The sequence below is a fragment of the Bacillus rossius genome, assembly GCF_032445375.1.
Source record: "Bacillus rossius redtenbacheri isolate Brsri chromosome 4 unlocalized genomic scaffold, Brsri_v3 Brsri_v3_scf4_2, whole genome shotgun sequence".
Lineage (NCBI taxonomy): Eukaryota > Metazoa > Arthropoda > Insecta > Phasmatodea > Bacillidae > Bacillus > Bacillus rossius.
In genome coordinates, this window is record NW_026962011.1 from 51,145,962 (window position 1) to 51,171,667 (window position 25,706).

General features: G+C 38.5%; 3 protein-coding genes across 3 annotated transcripts in view; 1 reads left to right on the forward strand and 2 right to left on the reverse strand.

Moving 5' to 3' along the window:
* LOC134542325 (sodium-dependent transporter bedraggled) overlaps nt 1–18,254 on the reverse strand; it is a 152,026-nt gene extending 133,772 nt beyond the window's left edge. The window contains exon 1 of the mRNA XM_063386474.1: nt 17,959–18,254. The gene's annotated coding sequence lies outside the window, so the exon portion shown is untranslated. The remainder of the gene's footprint in view (nt 1–17,958) is intronic.
* Nucleotides 18,255–18,470: 216 nt separating this feature from the next.
* On the forward strand, nt 18,471–20,792 carry LOC134542505 (uncharacterized). The gene is made up of 2 exons (XM_063386858.1): nt 18,471–19,061; nt 19,446–20,792. The coding sequence occupies exons 1-2, from the start codon at nt 18,879–18,881 to the stop codon at nt 20,133–20,135; spliced, it is 873 nt and encodes a 290-aa protein (XP_063242928.1). The 5' UTR covers nt 18,471–18,878; the 3' UTR covers nt 20,136–20,792.
* A 53-nt stretch (nt 20,793–20,845) lies between these two features.
* On the reverse strand, nt 20,846–25,705 carry LOC134542506 (putative nuclease HARBI1). The gene is made up of 4 exons (XM_063386859.1): nt 24,937–25,705; nt 24,581–24,637; nt 23,819–24,034; nt 20,846–23,671 (listed from the first exon to the last, which is right to left on the reverse strand). Exons 1-4 carry the CDS (start codon nt 25,219–25,221, stop codon nt 23,168–23,170), a joined length of 1,062 nt encoding a protein of 353 aa, XP_063242929.1. The 5' UTR covers nt 25,222–25,705; the 3' UTR covers nt 20,846–23,167.
* Between the last annotated feature and the right edge of the window lies 1 nt (nt 25,706).

Below are 25,706 nucleotides of genomic sequence, written 5' to 3' on the forward strand. Positions count from 1 at the left end.
GCCTTTTGTAGCTTTCATGACATTAAAAATGCTTAAAAGTATTACACAGTCTTGTCAATTTTTCATACCCAAGAAATAATGTTAGGTACGAACTAACCAATAATACTCTCTAGACTTACTACGCTACTTGGAAGTGCATCCGTGTAACAGGGTCCATGATACAGGCGTATGAAAGAAAATGGTCACTACGAAAAAAAAAAAAATCTTATCATTGCTTCCTTTAAGCTCGATCTCACACGATATAACAGTTATTTCTTTTTATTTTGTCTCTACTACGTCTTAAGGGCTATGCTTCTGAATTCATCACGATAGCTCCCTTGGATTTTATGTTCTTTCCCTATATATTCAACCAGATATTTACTATGTGAAATATAATTCTCACGTTACATTTTAACACTTGCAAATAATGTTTAGTGAATATCTGGAGACTACATATGAGACATAAGGACAAATGTTTCAGAGATGTGAATGGAAAAATCCGTTCGGAAAACGTACTGGAAAAATATAACCACATAATTTTCAGAAAAATTTTAATTTTTTTTTCATTACCAACATAGTTTAAAATTATTTAAGAAAGTTTGATGTACATTATAAAATATTTTATTGTTTAAAAAACAGTTTTTGTTAGTTGGCAGGCGGTAGCATGGTCCTACCCAACTCTTTAAAATGTTAATGAGCCATATGGTGGTAAAGAAAAAACTAACTCTACGTTTTATTTTTTTCTGTTCGTGCATAAACGTTGATCAAATCCATTTTTCGTGTTCCAGTGAAATGTAACTCGTTGGATAATTTATCCAAAAAAAAAAAACGCAACCTCTAATTAAGAGCTATACAGCACATTCACAGCGCCAGACAGAGTCGCACCGAATGCCTCCACCTTCGGCGAATCACGATTCGTGACGTGTTGTTTGGAGCAGACCACTCACAACTGCCCTACCAGAGAGCTGGACGCCTAGTCCAGAACATTGGCCACGAGTCTCACCAACAGAACATTTCCTTGCATGTTCCTTCGTGGCCAGCAGTCTGTTCTCAACTTCGCCAGCCAGGGCCCTCAACTGCGCAAAGGATCGCGTTACTGAACACACGGCAGTGGTTCCTGGGAGGGGCGTCGTCGCCACAGCACAGGATGTCCGCAGCTGAAGAAGGCGGATGTGTTGTGTCAACCCGAGGCAAGATACGGCAAGTCTCCGAGCCACCCACGCGCTGCGCCCATCGCCGTGTAAACACAGCGCGCGCATTCCTCGCAGGGAAGCATTCTTTTCACAGACGAGAGAGACAAACGTCCGATCGTTAGAGACCGGAAAAATTCGCGTATTCATTTCGCGATAGGCTAAAATACAAATAGTTATACCTCAGTGCTGCCTCTGCTATTGGCTCGCAACTCGCCTGGATGACGCTGGGCCAGTGAGAAACATTCAACCAAAGCTTTATCGAATCACAGGCTGCTACGTTGGGACGTCTCACAAGACAGCAGCCAATGAGTGGGTGACATTTGACCGAGTGTAGGTAGAACTATGGAGTTCATCCTGCAGGTCATTGAACCCGCGAATTTTTCCGGTCCCTACCGATCGTGCATTTTCGTTATTTTTTTTTTTGTTCATTGTAATGGCGTATGTCCAAAAACTTACATCAAGTAAATAAATACAACTTGCGGAGGTACGAAATTCCAACACGTTTACGAGAAATCGCCGTTTACTCATTAACATACATCTGTACATTGGTGCGGCTGACGCCATATTTTTCGTTTGCCGTGTGTCCGTGAATGTTTATTTTGGACAACTCATGATAACTAATGGTCAATTAGGTTAGGTTAGCTACATTATAAATACTTTAAAAACATCGTGGACGGTTGATTTGGTTAGGATAGCTACATTAAAGATACTGTGAAATCATGTAAACGGTTTCCTAGCCCTGGATAGCTACATATTAAAAAGTTATTTTCTAAGCAAACATAAAATGATTTTACAGTATTTTTAATGTAGCTATACCTACCTAATATAACCAACCATCCACAATGGTTTAAAGTATTTATAATGTAGCTAACCTATCCTAATCGACCACAAAATTTAATGCCACACCGGTTTATACAATGAGATAGAACGGGGTAAAAAAAGCGAGCAGAACTTGGGGGAACTTCGGGTGTGGCTCTCTCGCCTGTGAAATGAAGGCTTCCCCCGAGTGGCAGTGTCGCCGAAGACTCCGCGGCAAACAAGGCCAGCCGGCGATAAGGCCGCCAGTTCCACGCGCCGCCGCCAGGGGAACAACACCGCTACAGGAGGACAACGAAAGAAGAAAACTGCAGTGGAAAATGTGAGGGTCTCGTCCAGATATGTTATCGTTTTCTGGGAAAACATTTTTTCCGGTATTTTAACGCAAAAATTTCCAACAAGTTACAATTTCACAGAAACACTCAAGCAAATTTTTAACAACCGTTTGACACAGACATGACTAAACAACAAAATAAGTGCGCTGTTAAGTGGTAAAGACAAGATATACCACACAGTTCTATACTAATTTTTAACTTCAAAGTTTTTTTTTACCTGTATAATATAATAGTAACGTAAAATTTTACATGTGGTATAAAAATATCCCAATAGAGGATAAGTACTGAACACTATGCATGCGTACAGACTATAGCATATATTGTATGTACTAATATCATAGTATATAAACAAATCTTAAATTATTTAAACCTATCTATGCTGGCATTGTAAACAATTAAAAATTCTTCCAGAAAAGCACGTGATTATATTTTTCCTCGGAAAATTTTCCCACTCACATCTGTATCCTCGGCTGCATAAGAAAGTTCCCGAAATAAACAGTGTCGCGTTAGTGCCAGGAGAGAGAATGTAAAAGACATAACGTATTAAACTTTGACTAGTCTCTTTTGGTTATAATAGTATCCAACAAATCTTCTAGTCTGAGCAACTGAACGCGGTATCAAGGTATTCTATGACCTTGACGTGTTTTCCGAAGGTTGACCAGGAATATAGCTCTAAAATTACTTTAATTTGTGTCTAATAATTTATCACACGAGGTCAGCATAAAATATACCTAGTTAAATTATCACGCTAGCTCTCTATCTCATAACACCGAATTTTTCATTAAGTGGTGAGTTACAACTGTTACTATAGGCGAATGTTTCTCAACTAGTGTGCCATCAATTAAAAAATAAAAAAAAATAAAAAAGCTGGACCATGCGGACTGAAACACGTTTCTACGTCTCACTTTGGAGGCGCAAGACTAGTTTACCTTTACGACTGAATACTTCAGAATCAACACTAACAACTAGTGCTGTCCTTAAAATACGACTCTTTTGTGTAGTGGCGTATAAATTTTGTGCATTAAAAAAACACAACAAGGGATTTGGACTGTTACATCACCGATCTCAATATTAATCACTTCATGTGTAGTTTGTCATTCCAGGTGCTGTGACAACTCACCCCGCATCATCAAAAATAACATACAGCCTACGCCCAAAAACCGAAAGTTTTTCGTAACTCAGAGGATAGAGTTGGGGGGAGGAGATATATATCCCGCAATCTCACTCTCCTTTTAAGACCACCACTGCTTGTGCATACTCGTCATGAGCGACATATCCCAGCCGATATCATGTAGAAACGTCCAAAAAAATTAACTCTACTATAATGCACGATATCAATTGTTAATTATAATGCACACTCCCGGTGATTGTTTAAATAATTAAAATTTACTGATTGTACTGGGGCCACGTTTGCTGAGTGGTCAGTTCATTTACCACACCCCTTCCCCCCCAAATGCCGTGAGCCGGTGGACTATCTCGGGGTGCTCCCGTGTGTATTCCGTCGCTGCTACATCTCACCGTCTCTGAAGACCTGGATGTCAACGGGACTGCCATACACTGATCCAATACAGTAGCGAGTATAGTAATTGGGTTGTGCCGCTAACCCAAGCCCACGGGAAAAGTTGGAAATGAGAAGGAGGAGAATAAGGAAGAGGTGAAGGAAAAGAATAAGGAGATTATGGAGGAGTAAATGAGGAGAATAAAGACCACAAGGAGAAAAATGAGAATGAGAAGGAGAATAAACAGGAGAAAGAAGAGGAGAAAAATAAGGAAGAGGAGGAGAAGAACAATGAGAAGATGGACGATGAGAATTAGGAGTAAAATTATGAATGAGAAGGAGAATAAAGAGAAAGAGGATAAGGAGGAGGAGAACAAAGTGGATAAGAAAGTGTAAAAGGAAGAAATTGAGGGGGGGCGGGGGGCACTGGGACTTCCGCAACGGGGGCGGACGACCCCGATAACACCCCAGAGCGGAGCGACGGAGGCGACCGCAGCCTGGGGAGCACAGCTGGCCGGCTTCCAGGACGGCAGTGGCTCTGTTCGAGTGGGCCGTGAGCATAGTAGAGTAGTAGCGGGTGTGGAAAAGTATCAAGGGTGTAAATATTACCATCCTAGCCCATATATTGCTTCTCAAGAACAAATGTAAATTAAAAATTTGCTTTAATTCTTTCTTTTAACATTTTTTTCCCATCTGAATTTGCTATTAATACTATTTTTTTTTCTCTAAAATACGTATCCATCACATAATTATATTCGAACCTCGTATTATGTTACGCATAACTAGAGACCGGAAAAATTCGCGAGTTCATTTCGCGATATGCTAAAATACAAATAGTTATAACTCACAATTCACCTAGATGACTCTGGGCCAATGAGAAACACCCAACCAAAGCTGTATCTAATCACAGGCTGCTACGTTAGGACGTCTCACAAGACAGCAGCCAATGAGTGGGTCACATTTGACCGAGTGTACGTAGAACTATGGAGTTCATCCTACAGGTCATTGAACCTGCAAATTTTTACGGTACCTACGCATAACTTAAGTCAAAATGCTACATTGCAAAACCCAGTGTTGAAATTCGTAATTCCCGCACAAGCGCACCTCTCAACACCTCCCGGAGCAGGCGTGGAAGCTGCAGCCACAGCCGCCAGCAGAGCGACTAGGTCGGGCCTCCGGGCTGCAGTGAGCCGCGAACCATCGGCATTTTGGAAAAGGGGGGAGGAGGAAGAAAAAGGAGTGTATAAAAAGAGGGACGCACCACAACGCCGAAATACACTAACGCCGAAAAATGTCATTGCAGGACTGCCACAAAGGTTAGGTTAGGTTAGGTTAGACTAGGTTAGGTTAGACTAGGTTAGGTTGGACTAGGTTAGGTTAGACTAGGTTAGGTTAGGCTAGGTTAGGTTAGGCTAGGTTAGGTTAGGCTAGGATAGGCTAGGTTAAGTTAGGTTATATTACGCTAGGTTAGGTTAGGTTAGGTAAGGTTAGGTTTGATTGTGGTATTTCGGCGTTAAGGTACATTTAAGAAACACACACAAATTCATTCAGTTGTTATTTGGGCGTTGTGGTAATTCGGCTTTGTAGTACACAGCAGTTTTCTAGCTGTCGGCGTTGTGGTCAATTTTGACATTCGGCGTTATGGTATTTCGGCGTTGTGGTAACAACCTCTAAAAAGTTACAAGTCCCGCCTCCCAACATCACAATACCGTTCTCGGCGGACGTGGAACAATGTCGCTGGTTCGACTCCTCGACACTCGACATGATTCAAAACCATGAGCCTCGTATCACCTACCACGTGGTTCGGAACCCACTAGTGTTGGAGATCCCGTTGCCTTGACGCCTCTAAGCACTTTACCACGAGAAGGAAAACTATACTTTTATTTCTTAACATTTTTTTTGCCGTAGCGTGCAGGAAGAACACGAGGTCTCGCCACTCCCGCTGACGGAACACATAGATCATGCCTGTTATTAATGGACCGCCGACACGCACATCGTTGTTCTGAAGCAAGAAAACTAAATTACATTAAATAATTAAAATCCCAAGTGGGATTCTGACCCAACAAGACCAAAAAGGATAAGCAAATTACACTGGCCAATACCAATAGCTAACAAGAGTTGATAATTAAGCGAGAAATATTGTAATCGATACAGGAAACATTTAATGTGAATAAAATGGTGATTAAATTTAACCTCCAGAAATATTTACCTAAAGCTATAGAAGTAAATGTTTATATAAAAAAAATGGTTGTCAGTAAAGTCGGTTTACGGAGGATAGTTTAGCGTGGCATCATAACAAAACATTGATGAAATGATTGCATACTTTTATGAATAAAATTGAATCATTTTTATTGAATTATAACTATTTTGTACGGATACAAAGAAGGAGTGAAATGAAATCTACAATTTAATTGATAAATGTATTTTTGTTTGCACTCATTAATGCAAATATGTTTATTACTTTAACGAAGAGATTATTTTAACTATAACTTTTATACATGTTCGCTAATTAACTTCTTCCAATCTGTGTTATTCTGTTAAGGATAGGACGATGATAGGAAAAGTAGGAAACGAATGGGAGTGTTTCAAGTTTAATGTGCTTCGAAAAAGTCAAATCGATGGTTGTTCCAATAGAGTGGAAGAGAGATAGATGCGGCGCAAGCGTACAATGAGCGTAACGGGACACAGCGTAACGGGACACTTTTTCGTGCGTGCAGCCGGCGTTCATCGATTTATTAGACGTTGTCACGTCAAAAAACGTGAGTCTTTCAGTACTCGCCAGAGAGGTGTAAGATCTAACCTCGGTAACAAGCAAATTCGTGTGTTCTCGTGTTGCAAATACACTAACAATACGAAACTCGGACACGAATATTTTCCGTATAATTCTTTGAAATAATGGCGAGCGTGTTAAGAATACGTGAAATGTGTTTGTAACAACATTTAGTTCCGTACCTGCCGCTAGAATTTGTTGCCCGAGCAGCTACGTTGACTAGTGATTCATTCGATTTGTAGAGCGAAATTTTAAACCATATAATGCAACTGCTCCGATAAAAAATGGAAGTAAGAATTAAAAAAAAAAAAAAAAAAAAAAAACAACTAAACCTCGGGTTTGGATTTGATTTATGACAAGGAATTTTATTAAAATACTGTCCATCTTATTAAAATTCATTAAACAGTTAATACTATCTATAAAGTTTTCCTTTGTTTTTGTGAACATTGGTTCGCACCATCCGCCACAGATGGCAGCACCGCGGTTGTTACTCATTTCCGTTCCATTCACGAAATATCTCTCGGTATAAGGCACTTGGTAGGAGTAAAGACGTAACACATCAAAACGTTGGCTATAGGAAGGTTTCAGTGTTTTACTATTATGCACGGAATGGCCAAGTCGACGCGACTGCCAAAATTAGGAAGTGGTAAAGAACTACCACTGGGACACAGACACTGGCTTAATCTGGGCGCGGGCACAGACAACAGAGGGTTTCTTTCTCGCACAAAAGGTGACTGCCCAGCGGCGTTGCGAAGCTTTTTTTATATTTATATTAGTAAATATTCCTGTAATATACGCCTACACATGCCGTATAATTTGAACGTCGTGGCCACCTCAACAACATGCAGCCTGCAGCCATGCGGGTCGTTTCACAAGCACCTATTGTTTACGTTCCGAGACCTCCGCCCTCGACAGTTTCCTCCCAGCTTGTTTGCTAATGCCCCCCCCCCCCCCCACCCCCACGAATATATTGTTTTATGTCCCATTGAAGATGATTGCTTTTGTCCAGACCACGCAAAAGGCGCACCGTCTTGTGCAACTGCTTGCACGTGTAACAGGCAGTCCAAAATAATCGCGTGGCTCGAAAACTTGCCGAAGAAGAGTTTGCAAGGTAAACGCTGCCCGCAAAGAGATTTTAGTTCGTAAGATTTTAGTTCGTAGAGTAACTGAAATTTACTTAAAGTACTAGAACCTAATAAAAATTCTTCAACTTAAGTTGATCTACCAGATTATCATATTTTGTTTAAAACGTTCCAGAAAATAAAAAATAAAAAACATTTCAACAAAATTATTCGTTTCAAGGCGTGGTTTCACTCAATTGTCCTTGTATACCATGGACTCTCACTGCAAATTTACTGCAAATTTGTTACGATAGCTTTCTTATATTTTATGTTTCGACACAATTTTGTCTTCAAATATCATTTAAGTTTTACGTAATAGCGATAAAAGTCGCGCAAATGTTTATAATTATCATCACTTTCGTGATTTTTTTTTTGCAGCTCGCAGATGAATTTTGAGTAATTATCTAGTTCCCACATTTATAACCAAAGAAATGAAAATTGACAGGAATATCGCCAATCTAAAATTAACTGTATTAAACCGAAATACCGACAAGAGAGTGAGACCGGTGAACACGGCTGGGACGAGTGGAAGCTACAGAACGGGAGGGAGCAGCCCGGAGGAGGCGACCCCCTCCCCTGCCCACAGGGACGGCGATGACGCCCGGCCCGGCAGGTATCGCCCGCCCAAGGTCGAGCCTGCAACCGGTTCCCCGGCCTGCGCCCCTGCGCCCCTGGGCCCCTGCGCCCCCTCGACGAGACACGAGCAGAGCAGGACGTGTCTCGCGCGAGCCCGGCTCAGAGGCGGGAAGCTGTGGTTCTCTCTCTCTCTTCCTCTTTCTCTCTTTATCTCTTTCTCTGTCTTCCTCTCTTTCTTTTATCTCTATTTCTCTCTCTCTTTCCTTCTCTTTCTCTCCTTTTCTCGTACTCTCTTTCTCTCTCTATTTCTCTATTTCTCTCTTTCTGTTTCTCTATCTCTTTCTCTCTCTATTTCTCTCTTTCTCTTTCTCTCTTTTTCTCTCTCTCCTGCCCGTGTCGCATTACAGGTATCACCCAGCCCCCTTTCAGTTTACTACTTGGCTAAACACACCGTGGACTGCAGTTTACTTTCTCCAACACACACACACACGTGTATCTCCAAGTCCAGGAAAGAACCGGAACAACTCTACTTACCATGATCACTTCACAGCTTACCTACTGCTTTAATCTGTGTGTGTCCGGGCTTAATGTAATGCAATTTACCATGGGGACAGATCCCCCCCCCCCCTTCCCAGCCACAACCACTTGCGCTTTCAAATCGTAGACTGCGAAACCGAGTCAACAAACGTAAACGTCAGAACTAAGTTTTATGGAAACATTTTTCTGTATACTTTAAAGTTTCTTTTTTGCTTATCGTATGCATACATGCCACAAATATGGGCAGTAGGCTATGCAACGTACAAGCGCCCTATCCAGAGGTGACTTAGCGGTTAAGGCCCAAGCGCAAAACTCTCTGGTCGCAAGAATCCCACAGATTTGCGCCCCTGCTTCCGATTATCTTGCTTTGCCAACGCCAGATTTTTTTTAAATGGTTATTATTTTCCAGCAAGTGTAGCCTATGCTTAATTTTTTTTCCTTTCCTGTAAATTAACTTTTTTTTTTGTTAAAATATGTACTGTTTACTTCTAATCTTTGGACATTTAGCTAAAGCTTAATCCTGCTTCCTATAGTATTATTTATTATATTTATTTTATGCTTATTTTTGTAAAATTTCAATGCATGATCTAACATCAGAAAATGAGATTAAGTGTAAGGAAAGGCATATCGCCTTAACTTAGCCACCAATAAAAATAATAAAAATATTAATAATGTGAGACTGGGACCACTTGAGGGTTTGAAGACCCCTTCTGGTCGCAGCCTACACTGGACGGAGTGCTGGTGGGGGAGGAATGAATGACCATGAATTTCACGAGCTTCCGGATCCGGTAGAACGAACAATTGTCTATAGAGCTGAAATAGCAGGTCTACATTTAGGCTGAGCCGAGGTAAGTGAGAAGCTAGGAGAAGGGAAGGAAGTGCGTGTGTGTGTTTATTGTAAATACAGGATGGCGGGGGAGGGATAGCTTCCTCCTTCCATTACATCTTCCGCCGCCCGCGACCGTCAAGTCAGTATCCTTCAGCCTGGTCGACACCGGCGATGATTTGACGTGTTTCCACATCCACAAGGCGGAAGAAACCGAGGTCTGCACTCAAGTTTAACCTGTGGTTTCAGTTCCTCGAAAAAAATTATGTATGAATATTCAAAATTAACTACTGCCATCCATGATCAGTGTAATTTGAAAAAGAAAAAAAAAGAACTGGAATTCACTACAATAAAATCTAAGAATAATATAAAATTAGGTCAATTCAGCTAACTTTATGGTTTCTTACCCATTGTTTCCAGTGAAAATTTATGGCATTTGAGTAATTATCCTGTGACGCATTAAATCTATACTCATAAAACTGTTCGAGGCAAAAAGTCTGTACATTGATTGAAATGATGGAAAAAAAATATATTGCAAATGGCTATTTACATTATTGAGAACTCAAAAATATTGTTCTTTTTTTCTCTCCAAATTTTTGGCTGTTTGTCAGTTTGGGGCGATATAATTGTATCTCCTTGGAAAGGGTACCATTCGTACTTTTGGTGGCGGTAGTGTAGCTGGGTATAAACTGGAAAGGTACTCTTTCCGATTTCTTAAAATGTTTTGGTTTTAATGGAAATATGCACTGGAAAGGTATCCCATCGGAAAGGGTACCTTTCAGGATTTTCTGCACAATGACACAGCAGAAAATAAACTGGAAAGGACCCTTTCCGATTTCTTAAAATGCATGTTATTATCTGCTTTCAAATCGTGAAAATTATCCCCTCTGGAAACATATCCCAAAATGGCTGCCAGACAAGTAATGTATCGATACAAGCACCTATTTTCACAGTTTCATACTAGGTAGCGCTGCTAGGGAGTGTCCACAGAATACCTTAGCAAAATAACCGCCTATGTAGCGTAATATTTTAAATTGTCTTCTCTTTTGTCTTTTGTTCTGCGTGTAAACTTTACTTCGATCAGAATATATGATCGGAGGAAAATTCTTATCCCGTTTATTGTCTGTGTTAGTGCACCATACCTAACCTAACCTAACCAACTCCAAACATATCATTCTTAAACAATCATGTTATAAAATAAATATTTTATGCATCTGACAATTTATTTTGACTAATTATTCAGTAAACACAAAATTGTTTGTAATGGTAACATTTTAGCAATACTCAGAAACTGTGCAAGCGAAGTCGCGATTTATTAGCTAATCAAGAATAAAACTGTGATAACTACATACGCCGCCAACCTTTATTCGTGATGGTCATTTGGTGCCGTATTGTCTATGTGTGATCTTAGCAAAAAGGTTTACTTTCTGAAAACATGTTATACAAAAATAACAAATTAAATAAGCATAAATTGTTTTCTAAGTCCTAAGTGTTCGTGTAGTGTGCTGTTGTTAAGTACTTAACGATTTTCTTGGCCAAAATTTAAAACAGTTTGTGTTAAAACCAATTTTTTTCCCCGGGCCCATGGGTACTTACCAGAGTCTCGTTGGAGCCACCTGTTTTAATTCGTGCGCCCACTAAACATCATGCAACTAGGGCGAAACGCTACCTTCAGTCTGCTCGGTACCGAAAAAGAGGTCGTGGCTGGTCTGATTCACATCCACATCCTGATCCGCACTCACCAGGTCGTGCCGTGCGTGACCTTGAAGCGCGAGCTGTCACTTGGTGCGAACCTTACACGCCGCGACAGCAAGGCGAAAGGAAAACCTTTCGCTTTGTGAGGCTCCGCGGGGAGAAATAAGATTGAACGTAAAGACGCCATCTTGGTTTCAACAGTTTTTAGCTGACAAAGTATTTGTCGAGTAATATTACAAATATGCCAACGCTATAGCATAGTGGTTGTACAACTACATATGTAGTTTAATGGAGTGCTCCTACAAATAGTTTTCCCTGTGAAGTTATTGGCGTTTGGAGTTGAACTAAAATTTCTGGAATGACTACAACTATAATTAGAGACCGGAAAAATTCGCGGGTTCCTTTCGAGACAGGCTGGAATCCAAACTCGTTTAGCTTAATGCTGCGTCAGTGATTGGACCGCAATTTACCTGAAGGACTCTGAGCCAATGGCAAACACTCAACAGAAGAAGTATCAAATCATAGGAATCGCAGTAAACAGGTGTCCCGAGTCGGTAGCCAATGACCAGGTGATAGTTGCTCGAGTACATAGAGAATCGTGGAGTCTATCCTAGTGGTAATTGAAACCGCGAATTTTTCCAGTCCCTAACTATAATATTTCCGAAAATATCTTAATCTATACCTTGACAAAGACAACTTTTCAATATTACATGCTAAATAATTATTGCGTTCTAAAAACTGTGGGAACCAAGACGGCGTTTTACCCATCTACCAGAATATAAAGACGTTATAGACAAAATATGACAGATTGTATTTTCGAATGGACATGTGGATATTGCATTGCAGGGATATAACCTCAAAGGTGGATGATCAGACTATTTTCATACTATTCCCTGTAGAACGAATGTTACCTACCAGATAAGCGTATATATGTATTAAATATGGCGTCATTTAAACTCAAGATGAAAACACAAATAGGTATAAAATACTTCGAATTTAGCAGTATTCGCCTTTAAGTATTATCACAATAATATGTGAAATCATTCAAAAACACAGTTTTCAGATTTTTTTTTTTGTTAAGTACACTTGCTCAAGTAAAGTTTAAATCGGATTTATAGCTCAAATAATATTATATTGTTGTGTAGGGTGTATAAACATACTGCGGATGCAATAAACAAGATATTAAGACATTTTTTAGTGTCATTCTGAAAACAACAAAACTGACGTGAATGAAGGAATATGGTTTGGACAAACACAATGGCAAAATAAGGTTTACACGTCACATCGAGGATCCTAGGCTGTTAGACAAATGGTAAGGATAGTTACTATTATTTCTACTTTATTTCATTCGTTATTCTTAGCGTTATATCAATCTTGTTAAGCCCGTTATGCGACTTCCTATTTTTCCACTCATTTACAACCGCGGCTTTTAAAACCTATCCAATTTTAAACGGATACTCATTTCTTCAACAGTTCATGCTCCTTAAAGGTGTTCAAACACGCTTAGTTTATCTGTCAGTTTATCTTAACCCAAATCGGAAGAATAAACTGAACGATTAACTGAACAGATTGGTAGCCACAGTTAAGTTTCTATTCCTGTGCAATAGAAGATAGAAAGGTCCGAGATACACGGTCAGTTTATCTTACAGTTTCCCCATGTGTGCCATCACGTGTGAATGAAGGATTAAACTTGCGACTACCCGTTGGGAATGTTTGCGACACGCAAGGGAAGTACCGTGCAAGTACGTCGGGCAAATGGAGGAAGGAACAGCAGACGGGGCGACGACGGGGGCTGCAGCCGGGAGCGAGGCGCCGTGGACCAAGGTGCGGTCCCCGCGGTATTGCCGGCGATGACTCACGCCCCAGACGGCTGCGCCCGGAACCCCGAGGGGGCAATGGGCCGAGGTCACCGCGCGCACAAAGAACTCTCTCCTCCCTCAGGGTCCCCGAACAACAGGCTGGCGTCGCGCGCCTCCACACGCGGGAAGCCTTCTTTCCACACACCAGAGAGCCAAACTCCCGATCCTGCATCTTCGGGGGATTTTTTTTTTTTGTTCATTGTAAAAGGTTAGATTAGCTACATTATAAATACTTTAAAAACATTGTGGACGGTTGATTTGGTTAGGATAGCTACATTAAAGATACTGTGAAATCATGGAAACGGTTTCCTAGCCCTGGATAGCTACATATTAAAAAGTTATTTGCTAAGCAACCATTAAGTGATTTTACAGTATTTTTAATGTAGCTATACTTACCTAATATAACCAACCATCCACAATGTTTTAAAGTATTTATAATGTAGCTAACCTATCCTAATGGACCGCAAAATGTAATACCACGCCGGTTTATACAATGAGATAGAACGGGAAAAAAAGCGAGCATGATCTTGGGGGAACTTCGGGTGTGGCTCTCTCGTCAGTGAAAGCAATGCTTCCCCTTTACACAATGACCACTTAAAAGTTGAGCCAACATTAATTTTGCCACATCCCAACACTAAATCTTTTTCGCCATTTTAATTATGTTATTCGTATTTAAATAGCACGGAAGAAATGAACACAAACATGTGTTGGTGACCGATCATTTTAATTAGATCTGTAAAACGTTTATTGCCTCATTGCTGAACGTGACATGCCATATTCTTAGTAGATCGGTTATATTCTTTCATATATTATTTTAATCCGATCGATACATTTATTACATATACCGTACTTAGATATATTCGAAATTATTCCAGACCTTTTTACATATTATATTCTAATTTTCATTGAAATTTTTTTCTTGAATAGTTTGAATCGTTTTATATACATTTCTTTAAATTCGATTTCGCGACACTGCAATTTCTAACGGCAAACTGTGACGAATAACCCTTATGTTTGAGATTAGATTATAAAATAATATTTGTTTTCAGGTAACTCCTACTTCTCGTGCCTTGATATTAGAAATTTGTTATGCTGCTCTAATATTATAACTTGCACTTTCACAATGATAAGTTCATTTTTTCCTTTACTGTTTCCTCTTCTCGGGATGATTGTCCGTGTGACTCGTGGATCACGGGAAGCCTTCATTTCACAGACGAGAGAGACACACCCGAAGTTCCCCCAAGTTCATGCTCGCTTTTTTTTTCCCGTTCTATCTCATTGTATAAACCGGTGTGGCATTAAATTTTGCGGTCGATTAGGATATGTTAGCTACATTATAAATACTTTAAAACATTGTGGATGGTTGGTTATATTAGGTAAGTATAGCTACATTAAAAATAGTGTAACATCATTTCATGGTTGCTTAGCAAATAACTTTTTAATATGTAGCTATCCAGGGCTAGAAAACCGTTTACATGATTTCACAGTATTTTTAATGACTTGATGTAAGTTTTTGGACATACGCCATTGCTAAGAACTTTTTCTGTTGAAGAAAAACTAATAAATAAAATAAATAAATAAAAATACCCAAAAAAGACAAAAAAACACACAAAATGAAGCAAACAATTGCTGTTGTCAACAAGGATATGAACACCACAAAATATTCCGAAACAGAAATATGGTCAACAAACAAAGAAAAACAAAGAAAAATGTACTAAGAGAACGAAAAAAAAAAACCCACAAATGATGACAACACAAAAATATTGAACCCAAAATAATTCAGCACAACAGTTGAAACGAGACAAAAACACGACAAACAGAAGCTTGTTTCTGTTTTGGTTAAACTATTGTGTTTGTTTGTCTTTTCGTTTTGTCGTGTTTTTGTCTCGTTTCAACTGTTGTGCTGAATTATTTTGGGTTCAATATTTTTGTGTTGTCATCATTTGTGGTTTTTTTTTTTTTTCGTTCTCTTAGTACATTTTTCTTTGTTTTTCTTTGTTTGTTGACCATATTCCTGTTTCGGAATATTTTGTGGTGTTCATATCCTTGTTGACAACAGCAATTGTTTGCTTCATTTTGTGTGTTTTTTGTCTGTTTTGGGTATTTTTATTTATTTATTTTATTTATTAGTTTTTCTTCAACAGAAAAAGTTCTTAGCAATGGCGTATGTCCAAAAACTTACATCAAGTCATGCACTCCCATTGCACAAATCTTTTAAAGATAACAGTATTTTTAATGTAGCTATACTTAACTAATATTACCAACCGTCCACAATGTTTTAAAGTATTTATAATGTAGCTAACCTAAACTTTTACAATGAACAAAAAAAAACCGAAGATGCACGATCGGGCGTTTGGCTCTCTCGTCTGTGAAAAGAAGGCTTCCCATGGATCACGATGTTCAGGGCGATGATGAGGTCGACAGGAACGTACCCAGAATCTCATGTCGGAAAAGGAGTGGGGAACAGGATAGAAAAACTTTGCCCTCTGTTTGCTTTCAAATTCTTTCCAGTTGTTCATAGGAATGATAAGACCTTTTAGGATTTCGGACCGAAAGGAAGTGGGGGGTGTCATATCACGTATGCCCCTAACGGGCGGCAGTCTAATAACCGTTTGTGAACGCATGGAAGGAGGCGGGGTCATTCTGCGCCATGGAGTAGACTCTGGGATAGACGGATTTGGGCGAGGAAGAGAAGAGTGTCAGCATGGAATGTAATGATATCGGACAGGGCGGTAGATTGGCGGCAGTCAGTAGTCCAGGAATGGGCGACCTGCGACGCTTCCCCAGAAGAAATAGGATGGCGAGGTTGTAAACAGTGCTGAGGGGGCGAAAGACACGGTTGGTGAGGCATGAACCCCATACAAGGAGATGTAACCAGTTATGTAACACGAGCTGAACGCGAACACCATCTACGTAGAATCGAGAAATTCACGAGTTTTTAAATGTTTATGCTGTACAGAGATGGGAAGCTTCTTTTCACAAACGAGAGAGCCAAACGTCCGATCGTGCATCTCCGGTTTTTTTTGTTTATTGTAAATAAATATGGCGGTGTTGATAAAAGGATACTAATGGTCAATTAGGTTAGGCTAGCTACATTATAAATACTTTAAAACATTGTGGACGGTTGATTTGGTTAGGATAGCTACATTAAAGATACTGTGAAATCATGTAAACGGTTTCATAGCCCTGGATAGCTACATATTACAAAGTTATTTGCTAAGCAACCATAAAATGATTTTACAGTATTTTTAATGTAGCGATACTTCCTAACATAACCAACAATCCACAATGTTATAAAGTATTTATAATGTAGCTAAACTATCATATGCTTCTTTTGACTAAAAAAAAAAACCGATACCGTTTTATCTTCATTTACTGAATTCTTTAAATTACTTCTTGCTAATTTTAAGAATGACATCTTATAAGTTAAACTCGCGCATTTGGAGTAAATGCCCGCGAATTTTTTTCCCCCCAAATAAATACACCTGTTGTGGTACGGAAAAAAAAAGCGAGCGTGAACTTCGGGTTTGGCTCTCTCGTCTGTGAAATGAAGGCTTCCCAGTAATCTCAGCAAAGCAACTATTGAAAATAATACAATTGCATAGAGAACAAAAGTCTAAATTGACATGTGACTGACTTAAGTCAAATTAAGACAGTAAAATTAACATTCAAGTTGAAATATAACAATTCTATGAGGCTGCAGTACGTACCTCTATAACGAATACAAATATGCCCATTACCGATTCTGTACAATCTGCCAGAATATACGTATGTAGCAGCTACTGCCTCGTATTAAATAACTATTTATAAATTCAATACATAATCATTTTAATTAAAATTGTTAGGATATATACGGTTGATATATTTTAATAGGAGCCACATTATTTTATTACAATACACACAAATATATAAATTACATGCGCTTTCATGTGTTTAAACAGGTCCTAGATATTTTTTTAGGGCACAATTAAAATTTATGCCAGAATAAACAATCATTTAAAAATAATAATCGACAGATATACTGACAAAATGTGAAAACGTTACAAAATAATTCTTGGCACATTGTCAATTTTAACAATGGAATCTAGCGACACATTCCCCACCAACCCCAAACGAAATTGTGAACTAAGATTGTCTTTGCTTTTTTAATCTCATTAAAAACAGTTTGCATGCGAATTTTATACAAAAAAAGCTCAGATTATACAACAAAAATAGTTTTAGGTTACAGAGTCAATAGAAAAACCCGTAAAACAATTTAATTATTCTATAAAGTTTTGGCGGAAAACGCCTACCAAACCAAGATCGTTGCGACACCCGACGTAATGCGATATTTTAACCAAACAAATTATTTCTAATCTTTTTTCACAGCGTAATGATATCTCCTAAGTTACAGCTGCAACCAACTCACAAGAAACGATTTAAAAGTTTGACGGTTTTAATACTAGAGGCTAACAATTCCCAGTAAGTCTATGCACAATTTCCTGGCATTCACAAGTGCAAGATTCAAATTTCAAATTCTTTTAATATTAAGACCTCTAAGATCTGTCTTCGTGAGATTTTCACAATAATTTTCAGCGTTTCGTTATGATAATGAACTCTAAGCAAACATTAAAATGAAAAAAAAAAAATCAATCTGTGTATGTCCCATTGTTACAAGACGGATAGATAACACAAACTTAAAAATGTAGGAAGAAGAAAATAATTACGCAATTCTACATCTGAAAACTTAAGAATTTATTCAGGTGAAACTAACCTGCGTTATTTTTCAGGTGTACGTTTACACAACGTTAGTAGGCCGGATATGCTCCACCACGTTGGCCGTTGCTATAGTAACCACCCGCTGTGAACCACAACACAACCCGTATTGAATGAACGTCGCTCCTCGACAGGTGATGCTCAGGTCTGACGCGTTGGGTCTGGAGCATGTTCTGGTTATGCGCGAGAGAGCAGCGATCTGCGACTGGCGTCCTCCGCACGGCGCGACTGGATACTTAGACTGCGGTTACTTGTCTCCCGCAAGGAAACACCACACTCCACACTCCCGTAGCGTTACCGTTGCCTGACTGGCCGCCACGAACAGCGTTGGGGGGGGGGGGGGGGGGAAGCAGGTTCGCGCCCGTGCAGGTCCGATTGAAGCACGTGGTGACACCTAGCGACGGCAGTCGCAACTACTTAGGACGAGGTTGTCGGAATTCCAGCATTACGTACCCTAGCTAAAGTACCACCTCGCAATTGCTTTGTGGTTTGTGCAATAGTATCTGAATCTGAAATCACGTATTATATTTCATCTTTCTTATTAATGCTGTGTACGTGGGGTAGGTATATAAATACAAGCAAGCATACAGCCATATGCAGAGGTCATCCTTTACTTTAACTTTAAGGGATACTTCATGAAGGGAGGCGCCGTCCTTATAGTTTAAGTATCGTGCAGAGTCGCTTGAAGTACAGCCCGTTCCTTTACTTTATAAAGTGAAGGTTCGCCTCTTACTAAATTGCGAGTGAGGCCGATCGTGTCCGAAGTTAACCGAACTTCCGTGACGTCACGAATACGTCATGGTTAACAGCCAATAGGAACTGACCCACGATTGACTTGTTTACTTTTTTGATAACACGTTGATTGTAGTTGGTTTGTATTTGTTAGATTTATATTCAAATCTACCTTGAGAATACATCATGACGTCCTCTCAAAAATCCGAGCGATTTTCATCTATCGAACGAAGCATTTTGTTAGGGCTTGTTCGTTCCTGGGCACATGTCATCGAATGTAAGAAGACAGACTTCAGCAACTTGGCTGCCAAGAAAGATGCCTGGGCGCGAATTGAATGCGAGTTCAATTCCCAACCTGATGTCATCAAGGTACGTTATTTGCATTATCATATTGAAGTAAATCCATGTGATAGTTATTCTTATATATATATTACAATATAATTTGGTTTAGATATATATTAGGAAAAAAAAGATCGCTAAATGATTGTTCTTAACCATCAGTGACAGGTTATTTGTTATACAAAATAAGTAGTTTTCTCTATTGGTGTGCAGAACAAACTATGGACTCAACAGCTGGCTGAGCACCTAAATAAATACAAGTTGTTTTAATTTTGATTATTTTCTTACCACCAAACATTGATTTATACTTTATAGACAGAACCATCTTTTTAACTTAATGTGTGTACATTTAGCACTACATTTGTAATTCGCATATAATAATTATATCACAGCTAAATTAATTTTAACTTGCAGCGCTCCAGTGCCCAGCTGAAGAAATGCTGGGAAAATGTCAAGACCAAGCAGAAGAAAGCCCTTGCTCTTGCCACAAGACAGCGAATGGCAACTGGTGGAGGACCTTTTGTTAAAGATCCTCCCACAGATCCTGAGCTGGAAATAGCATTGGGCGGTGTGTTGCATTGTGTGGATGATGCTGTAGACTGTGACATGACTTTTCCTTCAGAAGCTTCAGCTTCTGTAGAAATTGTGATGCCACAGTCTAACAATACTGGCTCTGGTGCACTCAGTACTGGCAGCTTACTTGTGAATGCATCACAAGAAGAACCTCATAGTATTGTTCTACCAACACCTGTTTCTGGTTTTCGTGCTAGAAATAAACCAGCAATTGATGTGGAGGTGGAGCGCAGGTTTTTAAACCTTGAGCGAGCCGACAAGCGTGCACGGAGAGTTCTCGCAATGCAACAGGCTGAGCACAGGCTTAAGTTGAGAGCAAGTAAGGCAATGGCAGAGGCAGAAGAGCAGCGCCTTGCAAACGAGCAGGCAGAAGCGGCTCGAGCAGTGGAAGCTGAGAAACGAGCTATTAAATTTGAGCTCATGGCAGAACAGCGTAGGGCTGAGCTGCACGCACAGCAAATGCGACACGCTGACGAGCTACATAAGCTGCGCATCAAGATCCTCACGGAAGCAAATGATGTAGTGTTTTAAAAACAATTTTTTTTTTTTGTTTTTAAGATACTGCATTGTTTGCTTCGCATTAACATGGTAATAGGCCTCCTGGGGAACTCGCCATTTAAAATAAAGAGTAACGAGTTGAGTGTTATACCTCCAGATGTTTACCACACGTGGTAGACATCTAAGGTGATTTGGAAACTGGCACAGTCAGGTAAGTATCGTCTTGTTCCAATTATGCTAAATGTGCATGCCAATATTTTTTAATGGTAAAAAAGTGTTAGCTTCTCTTACTGATCTATTTCAATTAAAGTTATCTGTGACACTACTTGCAATGTGTGGTTGCAAATGTCTCCTGTACACCTTATAAATTGGGTATTGTTCTTATTTATTACAAAGTGAAATTTTTGGTGTCTATATAATTCATTTTATTTACCAAATTAGGTCAATTTGTAGCATCATTGCTACTAAATATTAATCTGGGGTAAATCTGGGTCATATTCTTTATTCCAGAAATGATTTCCAATTATATTCTAAGCACACTACTTATTTTTAATAAAGATAATCAAATATAACTAACCATCAATACAAATTGTTTATGCATAAATAAACTTAGTTTTTACTTTCTCTCCAATTACGTAGCATTTAGTGTGTAGTCAAAATCACCCTTGCAACAATTTACCTAAGTGATGACTGCATAATATTCAAAAACATCCTTACAATTGTTTTTCTACAGTAAAACAAGGTTGCTGGTAAAACAATCAGCTATTCACAATAACTGGTTATACAGTTAAGACATATCCTATTAAAATTCATAACACAGTTTACAAGGAATAGTAAACCTAGCCATACAGAAAATGTAGTACTCATAGGTGAACTTATGGGCATTGAATTAGGATTCATAAATGGTTCACAAGGAGTATGAAGCTAAATTGGATGACATAATTTAGGACTGGTTCACAATATGGTAATTTTTGTAGAGAAGCAGCTTCTGGGAAATAAGGGTAATACCTACTTATGTAAAAGGTTTATAAAGTTAAGTCAGAAACATTAATAATAAGTATTTAATATGTAAGTAATACTTTAATATGTAATAATATGAGTAACCTAATCAACCTTTCACTTATTACTTGTCTTACTTCCCAGAAGCCACTTTTCTGTAAATTTCATTTAAAACATTGTGATGTGGCATATGGAATGTTTTGAAAAATGTTAATTTTAAATGCATACTAGTGAGAACTTATTAGACATTATAAATACACAACAAAATACTCTACTCTGGGTTAAGAACTCATCTGATGTGTAGAAGGAATTAAATTATTATTTTTTTTATAATTTATCATCAGCTGAATTACTTGATGGTACTGTATGCATTAATGTCAGTAAATATTCTGCATGTTCAGTTTCATAACTAAACAAAGGCTTTAGCTCATTCCAATTTTATTAAAAGTTTAAACACAAAAAACAACAAAATACATAATAGTTCCAAATTTTATTTAAGAATTTTACTTTCTACACATTACTCTTTGTAAAAGTGAATGATTTAAAATGAAATTTTAATTCCTGAATATATCTTGTGAGACAATAAGCTAATACAGAGAAGTATCGAAAGATAATCATGTAACTTCCATATTCAGGTATTATTGTGTAAATGTAGGAATTAACAAGACTGATCATGTTTTAAAGCATCTTTGAATGTATAATGCAGCAAGGTTAAAATTCCTTGTGCTACAAACACATTCATTCTAGGAATACCTTTAAGAAGCATAGATACACAATAAGTAGCAAAAATGAAACAAAAAAGGCACTACTTACCTGTCTGTGCCAGTTTCCAAATCACCTTGGATATCTACCACAAGTGTTAGACCCTAGAGGTCTACCATGGGTGGTAAACATCCGGAGGTACAGCACTCAACTCGTTACTCTTTATTTTACATGGCGAGTTCCCCAGGAGGCCTATTACCATGTCACTACAAAGCAAACAACGCATTATATTAAAAATAACTTAAGGAATTATGTTTAAAACTAGCTGCCCGACCCGGCTTCGCACGGCTATACTAATGGAAAAAAATTAAGCCACAGCTCCCATTTACAGTAATTGTAAAAAAAATTCAGTGAAAATTTATTACAATGCTGTATAATGTACCGGAGAGAAAATGAATAGCACCGATGGTTTCCCGACTCGTGCACGCAACGTACAACTGATGTACCCGTACTTCGCTACGGCAGTCTACAGGCAGATCACTCTTGCGCCACTCATTATACATGCCCCTCCTTGTGGGTACACCACTGCCGCGCGATGCCCGTTGCCATGGAGATGCAGAAGGCATCAACAATGCAAAATCTTGTTCTCATGCAGACAAAGTACCCACTGTTTCCTGGTTTTAACCACCCATGGGATCTAATTTTCGGAAAATGTCATCCTGCGTAACATAAGGAACATTACTGTGAAGTTTCAAGTCTGTAAAATGTATATACTTGAAAAAAAAATGTTAATAAAAAAATCAAATTAAACACAGAGAGAGGAAAAAAAACAATAGTTTAGGTTTGTGATTTAAAGTGATAAAAAGTATTTAAATACTAAAAAACTCTTATGACGGTACTGATTGCTTCGTTGTTAATATCACACGGGTGTTTTTTACTTGTATGGGAAAATTAAGAATGATAAGGCATCTAGTGCGTGGCAACAATGTTAATATGCAATAGGAAATAAACTTCTAGCGCCTGCGGCATTGTCAACACACACTTCGTACGTGTACTGCATGTTGTATCTAACCCCCTCCAACACATTTGATTCTAAATTGGACTTTTAGTAAGAATCCCTAATGTTATTGATAATATAATATAGCCTATAGCCTTCCTCAATAAATGTACTATCCAACACTGAAATAATTTTTCAATTCGGACCAGTGGTTCCTGAGATTAGCGCGTCCAAACAAACAAACTCTTCAGTTTTATAATATTAGTATAGATTCTACGCCGTTTGCTTTTGTGATTACATGTTGATTAAAAAATAACATTGGTGGTAAGACAGGGTTTTCAATCTACTCAAAATAAATCAACGAAATTCAGAAAAAGTTTCGCTGAATAAAATCTGCACGCACTTCAACTCCACGATTATTTCGTGGTGCCGCATTTGCAACAGGAACAGCAGGCATGAAGTGCTCCTCGTCAGCTGGAGGAGGTGGCAGTGGCTCACCACGTGCAACAGCTATATTATGCAAAACAGCACATGCAGCGATGACCCTGCTGGTAGTATGGAGACTTGAGCGTAGCTTGTGTCCCAAGCATGAGAACCTCCGCTTCCATACTCCAAACAGTCTTTCTACTGTATTCCGGGTCCGCTTGTGGGCTACATTGTAGCGAGTTTCCTCAACTGTATTTGGCACCAGTATTGGAGTAAAAAGAAAATGCAGTTGAGGATAGCCATTGTCTCCCAGCAGTACTCCTGGCAGAACTCTATTTTCAAAACGAGTCATCACCCGGCTGTTGCTGAAAATCCTTGAGTCATGTGTACTGCCAGGCCACCTTGTCACAATATCAAGAATCTCAAGGTTAGGACCTGAGACAACCTATAAAAAAAATGGACAAACACCATATTTGCATACTGTTAAAATTGCAAGTAAATACCAGTTTCAAAAAACTGTCATAGATATTTATTATCATCGTTCCATCTTTTTTCAATAACAGTACTATAATAAATATCTCAGAAAACATACCTGAACATTGAGAGACATGTAACCCTTCCTATTACGGTAGAGTTCTGCAAACTGGCCACCAGGGCTTCTAATGCCAATGTGAGTGCAGTCTATGCACCCAGTTACACCAGGAAAGCCACCATTTACATAGAACTGCCTATGGTATTCTTGAAGTTGCTGCCGTCCAGGAAAATAAACATACTCCAAAAGGTGCTCGGCCAATTGTGCAGAAACAACCTATTACAAAGTTACCAGATTAGTCAGTTTTTTTTCAAAAAGTAGGTATATATATTCCACTACTTAAATATAGGTAAAACTTAAGTCCCTGCAAAAATAAAATAATAAAATAAAGGCTGAGTAAGAAACTAACTTAGGTTAGGTACGATATGTTACAAATGCTTTGAAATTGAAATAAGAGATAATGGCAGTCTAGGCTAGGTAGGCTTTATTATAAATACAATTAGTAGGTTAGGTTAGCTAATTTAAATATACTATAAACTACTGAGGATGGTTATTTAAGTCTAGCAAGATATTGTTTAAATCAGTAATCAACTAGGCTTTCTAATGTAAACAATTAACGGTAATTTCTCTGAAACTATTAGGTATTTCTTATGTCAGGATTTTGAAAAATATAGAGGAGTTTTAATAGCACTAAATTACATTTGTTTGACATTTTAATCTTTTTTTTTTTTTTTAAAAGAAAACGGGGTTAAACTAGAATTTTACCAAAATTCATTAAACTACTCACATAAAATTATCTTACATGTGTTAACATTGCATTACCTTTACAATCCTTGACACTGTTGCTTGATTGACATGGCATAGGTCACCACATACATTCTGCAAGGGAAACACATGAGATTACTCATACTGTACATAAAAAAAAAGTAATTGTACAAAGTAGTGGCTTCAGGAAAACTAGATGAACAATAAGGTTTTTTGGAATTAATAAATCACATCGATTAAATTAATATATCTTTCACTACTTTTTAAAAATATTATTACAATAGCTGACACAACCTACCTTTTATTAATATACATAATTATTATCCAGCAAATCTACTCCGCCAAATTACCCATTGAGTTAAAATTTAATTGGGCAATTAAACACACACTAAAATAATGTTGTATGTACATACCTGAAAACTATTGCTGCCATAAAATCGCAAGGCTATTACAACTTTAAGAACTGGTGGCAATGGCAATCCTCTCCTATCATTGTTGTCGGCAGCAACAAGAGGCACAATAGTGTCCATCACAATCTGTTTAGAAAATCGAAAACGTTTGACGAATTCGATGTCGGAGAAGAATTCGCAAGGATTTTGACCATCACGTAAATACCGTCGGGGATGATGGTTTTCTCTATTTTCGACCCGTTGAATAAAATCTAAATATTCTTCGTCAAACAATCTCGGGTCATCCATCAGAGCAAATATAAACTCACACAGTACTTTATTTACTCTAAGAACACACAATAATGTTTAGAAATCACTTACGAAACGGCTATTTTCTAGTAAATAAAGTAAGCACTTCAAAATGTAAACAAAGATGGTCTGGGTGGATATGGGATAAGTTGTTTTAACACTAGAATATTTAAAAGAGTCGCATATGCAACAAAACTCTTCCTACACATTCATTTTAAATAATTATCATTATTTACAAGCAGCGCAAGCCCAATTCCTCTTTATATTACAGTAGAAGTTTAATTAAATGAGTTATTTTTTTCAAATAATGACCGCCATCTTAATTTAGGGTCCCTTAAGGCTCGGATCGGGCGGCCTAAAGTATGACAGCTTCCTTCACTTGAAATCTAGGGTGCCGTGATGAAGTGAAGTAGAAGGGAGGTTCTTGCACGGTACTTAGGGCCACTTTTTGCGTTTGAGGGACCCTTAAAGATAAAGTGAGATCT

Coding starts and splice junctions, on each gene's coding strand:
- LOC134542505 (XM_063386858.1), top strand. CDS start 18,879: ATGACGTCCTCTCAAAAATCCGAGCGATTTTCATCTATCGAACGAAGC. Junction 19,062..19,445: donor CCCAACCTGATGTCATCAAG/GTACGTTATTTG, acceptor TTTAACTTGCAG/CGCTCCAGTGCCCAGCTGAA.
- LOC134542506 (XM_063386859.1), bottom strand. CDS start 25,221: ATGGATGACCCGAGATTGTTTGACGAAGAATATTTAGATTTTATTCAA. Junction 24,035..24,580: donor CAGTGTCAAGGATTGTAAAG/GTAATGCAATGT, acceptor ACTTTGTAATAG/GTTGTTTCTGCACAATTGGC. Junction 23,672..23,818: donor ACATGTCTCTCAATGTTCAG/GTATGTTTTCTG, acceptor TTTTTTTTATAG/GTTGTCTCAGGTCCTAACCT.